Below are 8,510 nucleotides of genomic sequence, written 5' to 3'. Positions count from 1 at the left end.
GCTGCTGGGAAGAGGCTGCAGGGATGCGAGGGAGGTGGTGCTGCCTCCGGCTTTGTGCTTTGTGACCGTGAGCCCCGTGACTTTGGCACAACCCAGCCACCTGTCCCGGCTGTTGATTAAGCCCTGACTCTCACCAGGGCCCGGCTGCTGTTTTTAGGCTCTGAGCTCAGCCCGGGGCTGGAGCTGCTCTGCAGGAGGCTGCGATGCTCCCCCATCCCTGTGATAACAGGCTGCCTCAGCGCTGGCTCTGGGGCTGCAGCAGCGCTGATCAAAACTGATACTGAGTCTTACAGGCGACGGAAAGAAAAGGGAAAAGCGCGCTTGTGCTGACTTCCCACTTTCCTTTCCTCTTATCCCTGTGCTACCTTTGGGCTGCAGAGCACCAAGGCTCTCCCAGTCCCCAGCAGCCGGGGCAGGACGGGGTGGCTATCCGGTGCTGGCAGCGGTGGCGGGCGATGATCATAGTCTCCATCCCTGTGGCGGAGCCAGAGGTGACGGCGCGCAGCCCTGAGAAGGCACACACGGTGAGGGGCGTTGGGGGGGGTCCCTGCCTGCCCTGGGATGGTGCCTGTCCCCAAGGGTCCCCACCTATTCCTGGGGACAGCGGTCCCTTTTTGCCCCGTGTGGTGGTCGTGGTGGTCCCACATTCTCCAGGGGCTTTGCTGACCCTGATGAAGGGGCGGGGGGGGGGGGGGGGGGAGGGGCAACGTGTTGGTCCCTGCAACCCCCTGTCTCCCGCCCTGCCCTGGGGGCCCCTGCGTGCCCATGGGGCAGTTTGGGGCTCCTGCCCCGGGAGGATGAGGGTGAGGATGAGGAGGTGCAGGTGTTCCTGGTGGAGGTGCTCTGCAATGGCCGGCGGCACACGGTGGCGAAGCGTTACAGCGAGTTCCAGGCGCTGCACAAGCGGGTGAGGACCTGGTGCCAGCAGGGGGAGGGGTCTGCAGCCAGGGACCTTCCCTGGGGACCCACAGTGGCAGCCAAGGCACCCACACCCCCTGCTCTGCCCCAGATCAAGAAGAGCTGCAAGGTGCCCGACTTCCCCCCGCGGCGAGTCCCCAACTGGGTGCCCAAGGTGCTGGAGCAGCGCCGGCAGGGCCTGGAGCTCTACATCCAGGTGAGACACGGGGCTGGCGGTGGCATCTGTACCCCAGCTGTGCCCACACCCCCCCTGTCCCAACTCCAGGGCGTCCTGTGCCACAATGAGGAACTGCCCCAGGATGTGCTGGACTTCCTGAAGGTGCGGCGCTGCCAGCAGGAGCCCAAGGGCTGCAGCCCTGTGTGAGTCTGCAGGGTTCCCCAGGGGTTGGGAGCCAACAGGGGCTGCTGGGCACTGACATCCCTCTCCTGCCATAGTGTCAGCCACTCGCCCTCCCAGCGGCCCGTCCTTGGCTTTCACACTGACCCCTACGCATGGCCACCAGCCATGGGTAAGGAGCGGGATGTGAGTGGCCCTGCAGTCCCCCTGTGCGTTGCCCTCTGAGCTGCTGGGCTTCACAAAGCTGCACTCGCGCCTCTCCCTGCAGATGTGCTCCCCAACACCGTGCTGAGCGGGGTGCTGCACGGCTTCTATACCCCATGGCACTGCCCACCCTGCACAGCTGTGCCCCGGGGGCAACTGGGCTCCTGAGCAGCCCCACCACCTCCAGCAGTGGTGTCACACCAAGGATCGTGGCAGTAAAACCTTCCACGGGAGGGGGTAAAGCCCTGCTGGGAGCTGCGGTGGCATTCTCTAACACCACATGCCTTGGTTTGGAGAGCTGGAGCTCTGCCAGCCACCGCCCTGCAATGGCATTGCTGTAGGAGTCCCTGCAGGCAGAACCCTAACTGGAAAAAAAACCCTCGGTGTTTGGGCTTTGGAACAATAAACCACTGTGGCTGTGCTGCCCAAAGCTGGCTCTGTGTTTCTGCCAAGAAAACGTAGGGCTAGGGTGGAGGCTGATCTGAGACAGGCGAGGGGCGAGGAGGGCTGACCCCTCAAGAGAGCAGAACACAGGCAAGTTTATAAAAAACACATTGGTCACATTTATTGGTGCATGTGCTTCTTACAAAAGTGTTGGACAGTGGAGCAGGGCTCCATCTTGCCCCCAGGGAGGTGGCAGGGGCTGGGAATGGGGCCTCAGTAACCACACCCCGGGATGCCACTGGGGACAGTGGGGAATGCACATGGGGCAGAAGGGCAGCCTGCAGCCCGTGGAGGCCGGTCTCTGCGGCACGGGGCCCCCTGCAGCTCCAGCCCGCTGGGATGGGTCACTCCTTGGCGATGGCGAAGGGCTTCTCCACCTCGATGGTGCCACAGTCAGCAATGGTGACGTCCTTCAGGGGTTTGTCCCGGCTGTCTGTCTTAGTGTTCTCCACCTTCCTCACCACGTCCTGGGGAAAGCAGCCGTGTGACAGGGACAACAGTGGCCGCATGCAGCTCCACCCCTGGTTTCCCACGCCCTTACCATGCCCTCCAGCACTTTGCCAAACACCACGTGTTTGCCATCCAGCCACGGCGTCTTCACCGTGGTGATGAAGAACTGGGAGCCGTTGGTGTCCTTGCCGGCGTTGGCCATGCTCACCCAGCCGGGGCCGTAATGCTTCAGCTTGAAGTTCTCGTCAGGGAAGCGGTCCCCGTAGATGCTCTTCCCTGAAGAGAAAAGGAAAAGGAGGGAAGCGGGCTGCGCGGCGCTCCCGGGAATTCCTCGGGGCCGGCGCTGGGGGGACCGGAGCCACGTGAGCAGCGCGGGGCTGCGGCGGCCGCGAGGGAGCCGGGCCGTGCGCCGGGAGCGCCGCGTGCTGCCGTACCTCCGGTGCCGTCCCCGCGGGTGAAATCCCCTCCCTGGATCATGAAGTCCTTGATGACGCGGTGGAACTTGCTGCCCTTGAAGCCGAACCCTTTCTGCAGAGAACCGGGCGGTCACCCGCACGGAGAGCTGCGGACCCGCGCGGCGGCCCGGCCCGGCCCTCACCTCCCCGGTGGCCAAAGCCACGAAGTTCTCCACCGTTTTGGGCACCGTCTTGCCGAAGAGCCCGATGACGACGCGGCCCGCATCCTCCTCTCCCACGCGGAGGTCGAAGAACACCTTGAGAGGAGGGAGCGGGGGCCGTCAGCCGGGGCTCACCCGTTCGCAGAGGCCCGGCCTCCCCCCCAGCCCGCCGGTTACCGAGGCCCGGCCCGACCCCCGGCCGCCCGCACCGACCTTGGCCGTGACCTTGGGGCCCTTCTTGCGCTCGTCGGCCCTCGAGGCGGCGGGCAGCAGCAGCAGGAGCGCTGCGCCCAGCGCCGCCGCCGCCACCAAAGCCTTCATCCTCCGCCGCTCGCAGCCCGGCCGCAGCGCCCGCCGCGCCGCCTGCATCCGGCCCCTCCCCGCCGCCCCCCCCCGGCAGAGGTGGTGCGATCCGGCCCCTCCGCGCTCAACGCCCGGGCGCGACCAACGGCGGCGGGAGGCGGGGGGCGCTGCGGAGCCGTAGGGCGGCCGCCACGTCGCCTGGCGGAGGCGCAGCCAATAGGCAGCGGGCACGGGGCGCGGCGGCCGCGAGGCGGGGGGGCGGGCTCGGAGCAGCTACGGCCAATGGGAGCGGGCAGAAGCCGGGCAGGGGGCGGGCTCGGGGCAGCTACGGCCAATGGGAGCGGGCGGAAGTCGGGGCGGGATCCCCGGGTGGCCGGCGCTGTTCTGCTCTCGGCTGCCCTCGGCGCTCAGTGCGCGCAGTCGCGGCCCCGGCACGGCGTTACGTAGTGGGATCCGGACCCGGCCGTTTGTCACCAGAAACAACTGCTGACGGAAACGCCTGGTGGCGACCTGCTGCCCGGCTAGGGAAGGAAGCGTTGCAGTCCCAGCACGGCGGGATGGAAGGGCCTTCACAGCCGCACGGCTCCAGCCCTGCTGTGGGCTGCCCGGGGCCGCCCGCGTCCTGGTCGCCTCCAGGGATGGGGCACCCGCAGCTCTGGGCAGCAGTGCCAGTGCCTCACCGCCTCTGTGCCCGCAGTGTTCTCCTCACACCTCACCCCAGTGTCCTCTGTTAGTTCAAAGCCGTTCCAACTCGTCCCATCTGTTGCTGTCTGCCATGCGTACAGAGCCGCTCTCCCTCCTGTTCTGAGCTCCCCTCAAGTCCTGGAAGGTCGCACTGAGGTCTCCCCACAGCCTTCTCTTGCCCAGGCTGAACACCCCCAGCTCCTCAGCCGTCTCCATAGCAGAGGTGCTGCAGCCCTGGCAGCATCTCCGTGCCTCCTCTGCCCCGCTCCAGCAGCTCCGCACCCTTCCTGCGCTGGGAGCCCCAGGCCTGGGCGCAGCATCGCAGCTGGGGCCTCACGAGGGCAGAGCAGAGGGGACGGTCCCCTCCCTGCCGCTGCCACCCCTCTGTTGGTGCAGCCCAGGATGCCGGTGGCTTTCCGGCCCCCAATGGACGCTGCTGCCGCGTCTGTGGCTTTCATCCACCAGAACCACCGAGTCCTTCTCCGCAGCACTGCTCTCGTGAGACCTTCTCCCATCTGTGCTCACAGCTGGGATTGCCCCGACCCAAGTGCGGCACCCTGGCTTGGCCTTGCTGAACCTCCCTGGGTTCACGTGGTCCCGCTCTGTGAGCCCGCCCAGCTCCCTCTGGATGGCATCCCTTCCTCCTGTCGTATCCAGCGCAGCGCTCGGCTCAGTGTCATCCGCAAACTGATGAGGGTGCACTCGGTGCCATCATCTGTGTCACTGATGAGGATGTACAAGAGTGCCAGTCCCAAGATGGATCCCTGGCTAAGGTGGGAACATAGGGGCACAGAGAGAAAAGAAATGGGTGCCACCACTGCTGTGGGACTGAGCTGCCTGTGGCTTTGAAGCACAATGCATTAGGAAGGTCCAGTGAGAAGGGAGGGTTATCAAGAGAGCCCAAGAGAAGCAGAGGGAAAGGAAACATTATCTAAGCAAGCAGTGTTTCTGGTGAGGGGGAAATAAGCACATCTGTTCATGGAGAACAATGCAGCAGTGCAATGTTTTATTGAAAAAAAAAAACAAAAAAAGTCTCACTTGACGCCTCAGAAGACTGCATCGCACTGTTGGCAGGGCACTGCCCGGCACCCCCCGCCCGGCTCTCCCAGCAGGGCCGCAGCTCTCCCTGCTGGCTGTGCTGCCTGCTGCCCGGCACGCAGCAGCCGGCTTGGCCCGGCTCGGCTCTCTTCACCTCCCATCCCTGGGATGGCGGAGCTTCACACACAGGACTTGCTGTTAACCTGCTTTTTTTCCTTTTTTTAAAAAAACAAAACAAAACAAACCACCACCTTTGCCCTGTCGAAGAGTCCAACATACGATTATAGTGCAAGAGGGCTTGGTACAAGTGAGCATTACCAGCATGCCGTGGGGGGACCGTCCTCCCCTACAAACACATCATCATAGGATTAAAAGAACATCGTATCTCCAGAGATAAGCAGAGCGGGTCGTGGTGAAACAGCTTTCCAACCAACCCATTTAAAAACAAGGTCAGGAAAGTTTCTAAACAATCAAATACATTCACTTTAAAAACAAAAACAAAAAAACAGAAACAAAAAAACAAATAAGTAACAACAGGAAAAAAAAAAAAAAACATTTAAGAACAGAAACTGTTGAGATGGCCCCTTCTCCCCCAGCCCTCCCTCACCCTGCAAACACTTACAGATGCTGCAACTACAAACTGCTCCTGGGGTGGACGCAGCAAGGAATGACCAAACACGGCAGGAGATGCAGAAGGAATCGAGTTCTGGTGACAGGCACTTAGTGGGGCTTGGGAGGGCAGCAACAGAAGTGTCTCGAGGCCCGGCTCCATCTGCAGCACGCATGGCTGCTCCTGGGGAGCGCCTGTGCCCCTTTCCCCCCGCAAGATGCCAAACCATGGTTTCCTACAGCAGAGAGGGGAATGTCTGTGCCAGAGACACGGAACTGCAGGGAGGCAGCAGAGGTCGGAACGGGGAGGGTGGAACATGGCTGATCCCTGTCCTCCCTCCAGCAAGAGGGGAAGAGAGACAAAGTGCCTGTTCTGGCTCTTGCGTGCAGGTGATTGAAGGTCCATCCCTGCCCCAGCCTGCGGTGTGCCCCGAGGAAAGCACTTTGCAGAGCGAGAATGAGGGTGTGTGCAGCTCCCAGAGGACGTGCAAGCAAAGAGTGAGCCAGGCTGCAGCGTGAGGGGCCACTGGGGACAGGAGGAGCGGCCATGCTCAGAGCCGCGCTCCAGCAGGTAAGGCATCAAGAGGCAAAGATGGCTAAGGATGGCCCGGAGGGATCCTGGCACAGAAGCAATGCCTTCCTGTGCTGACCTCACACCTGCTTCGAGGAAGCACGAGGAGCAACACCCGGCCCGGCTGCCGAGGAAGGGAGCTGTAGCTCCTGGGGTGCCACGCCACAAGCCCCAGCCCACAGCTCACCACTCACAACAGGCTGTGAGGTCTCGTCTCTCTCTCCTCCATCCGTACTCCCCAGGGAGCACAAGCCCATGTTTACAGCTAGTGAAATCCCTCAAGCGAACAGCTGCAGTGCAGTCAGATGGCACACATGGAAACACAGAGCACGAGCATCTATTTATTCACAAACTCCCCCAAAACTGCCTGAGCTCTTCCACAACCCTGCCACGTCCAGGAGCAGCCTCAGCCTCCTCCGGTTTGGGAAGCGTGGCAGCAGGACACAAGCCATCATGTCGCAGGTGCCCTGCTAGCTGCTAGCTGTGTGTTTGGCCTGCACGCGAACCGTGGCTTCCCCATAGGCTGGGAGCTTGCAGGGAGGACATCAAGGCTGTTCCAGTCAAAGCCATCCAACCATCTGGAGATGAAATCAGTATTAAGGCAGTGAAGGATTGCCACTTTGCCTGGGAAGCTTTGCTCCTCACACTTCCCCAGGGAAGGTGCGTGTTCACAACCACCCTACCGAAGGCTGGGGAGGGCCGCGTGCTTGCCTGGCCCTGCACTGAGATGCCTGCGGTCTGGGAAGCACCAGCTCCCAGTTATGTTAACCCTGATCTGCCTCTCTCTGCTGCCAACGTCTGTGGGCTGCTTGGGTCAGGCACGGTGTAGGAAACCATGGTGGGGACATTCACTGGCAGCTGGAAAGGGTGATTGAAAATTCAAGTATGCTTTCCTCAGCGCACGGCCCAGGGCGGGCTCCAGGAACCCCAAACTGGCACAAGGGTTGTGTGGATGTCATCAACATCCCCACTCGAGGGCACTCTCTGCACCCCAACGTTCCCAGCTGAATGTCTGTCTGCGCTTGCACCACTGGTCCACGCAGAAATCCACAGATACAATGTGCATCTGTAATGCTAAAAATAATAAAAAGTGCAACGACGTCAGTTTCTTTAAAACAATCCACATTGCTCTGTTACCGTCAGAGGAGGGAGGTGTCAAGGGGAGCCAGGAAACCTAACTGGAACAGTAGATTGCAAATTTCTCACAGCTTGCACATTACAGTGTAACTGTTCCCAAGGAGCCTAAAAGGGAACCTGTGTCGTACTGCTGCAGCAGTCAGGCCCTTCTCCCACGCAACTCTCGCGCCCCGACCACATCCTCCTGCCCTCTCGAGAGCCAATTGAGCCTACGGTGCTTCGTTTCTTAATTAAGGAGGGAGGAGGGCGGAGGAGCAGAGAGCGCAGGGGAGGGAGGGGGGTAAAGTGAGCAGGAACTAAGCACAGTCCTCAGGTTTGCATGAACGATGCCTTCGCCGTAAACAACGGGAAGGAGGGTCAGCCAGCCAGCCCCCCTCCCGGGGCGACCAAGACCTGAGCCAGCCACAGTCCTGGTCCCAAAAGGAGCATCAGGCTTGGAGTGAACGAGGGAGACCATTCAGCAGATCCACCCGAGAGTGGTTTGTTTTGGAACGTTTTCTTCTCTTTTTGGTTTAAAATGTCACTTGTTTGTGTTTTTTTTTTCTCTTCCTCCTATGCCTCCTCCTCCCCCTAAAGAGAAGCCTCTTCCAGTTAGCCAGGGCAGGAGCCGCAGGTGCACGTGGTGTTCCTGCAAGGCCCAGGAGGCACCGGTCACTTGTGACGCTGAGCCGTCTTCTTCCGTTTCCTCTTAAAGAAGCAGCAGCACCTGGAGCACAAAGAACAAGGCCAGTCAGCCCCGCGCAGCCCCACTGCCGTCCCCCCGCATGCACCGGCTGCTCCGTGCGCCCGGCCCCAGCCCGGGGACCTGCCCACAAGGTCAGCAGCGGCTGGCATGTGGATGGCCGCCGTGCCCAGACCATGGGCCGGGGGTCGGGCGCTGCCAGCAGACGGCTGGGCATGGCCCTTCCCTCCTCTACAGGCTCGACCAGCACAGGAACGCCAGGAGCCACGTGGGGAGCAATGGGACAAGGAGCCAGATGGCCAGACCTTGGGGGAGGTCCGGAGGGCACGAGGACCGCCCTGGCTGTGCTCCCCGGCTACAAGACACACGGGTTCAACACCGCCCACTAAAAAGACAGGTGCCAAAGACATCTCGGATCAGGGACCAGGTTCCTTTACTGAACCTTTCACGATACCCAGAGCTTCCACCTTTGATAAAGTGTTACTTGGTGCAGAACACCTGCTTCTCCCCTCTGCTA

The 8,510-nt window shown here is 61.7% G+C and overlaps 3 protein-coding genes across 7 annotated transcripts in view; 1 reads left to right on the top strand and 2 right to left on the bottom strand.

The window, feature by feature from the left end:
- Positions 1-2: 2 nt before the first annotated feature.
- SNX22 (sorting nexin 22) lies at positions 3-1,976 on the top strand. The gene is made up of 6 exons (XM_042885772.1): positions 3-524; positions 824-907; positions 1,010-1,114; positions 1,184-1,278; positions 1,354-1,427; positions 1,524-1,976. The coding sequence occupies exons 1-6, from the start codon at positions 456-458 to the stop codon at positions 1,625-1,627; spliced, it is 531 nt and encodes a 176-aa protein (XP_042741706.1). The 5' UTR covers positions 3-455; the 3' UTR covers positions 1,628-1,976.
- A 22-nt stretch (positions 1,977-1,998) lies between these two features.
- PPIB (peptidylprolyl isomerase B) lies at positions 1,999-3,338 on the bottom strand. The gene is made up of 5 exons (XM_042885771.1): positions 3,183-3,338; positions 2,952-3,065; positions 2,788-2,881; positions 2,445-2,629; positions 1,999-2,370 (listed from the first exon to the last, which is right to left on the bottom strand). The coding sequence occupies exons 1-5, from the start codon at positions 3,336-3,338 to the stop codon at positions 2,248-2,250; spliced, it is 672 nt and encodes a 223-aa protein (XP_042741705.1). The 3' UTR covers positions 1,999-2,247.
- Positions 3,339-4,935: 1,597 nt separating this feature from the next.
- CSNK1G1 (casein kinase 1 gamma 1) overlaps positions 4,936-8,510 on the bottom strand; it is an 88,253-nt gene continuing 84,678 nt past the window's right edge. For all 5 annotated transcript variants that reach the window (XM_042885770.1, XM_042885766.1, XM_042885769.1 and 2 more), the window contains one exon: positions 4,936-8,017. In XM_042885770.1, coding sequence (XP_042741704.1) covers positions 7,963-8,017 — 55 coding nt within the window. In that variant the 3' untranslated portion in view covers positions 4,936-7,962. The remainder of the gene's footprint in view (positions 8,018-8,510) is intronic.

Source organism: Lagopus leucura, unplaced genomic scaffold (assembly GCF_019238085.1).
Source record: "Lagopus leucura isolate 7727_CA_CO unplaced genomic scaffold, USGS_WTPT01 Super-Scaffold_100052, whole genome shotgun sequence".
In the NCBI taxonomy this organism is placed as follows: domain Eukaryota; kingdom Metazoa; phylum Chordata; class Aves; order Galliformes; family Phasianidae; genus Lagopus; species Lagopus leucura.
This window is presented reverse-complemented; position numbering and strand designations above follow the sequence as displayed.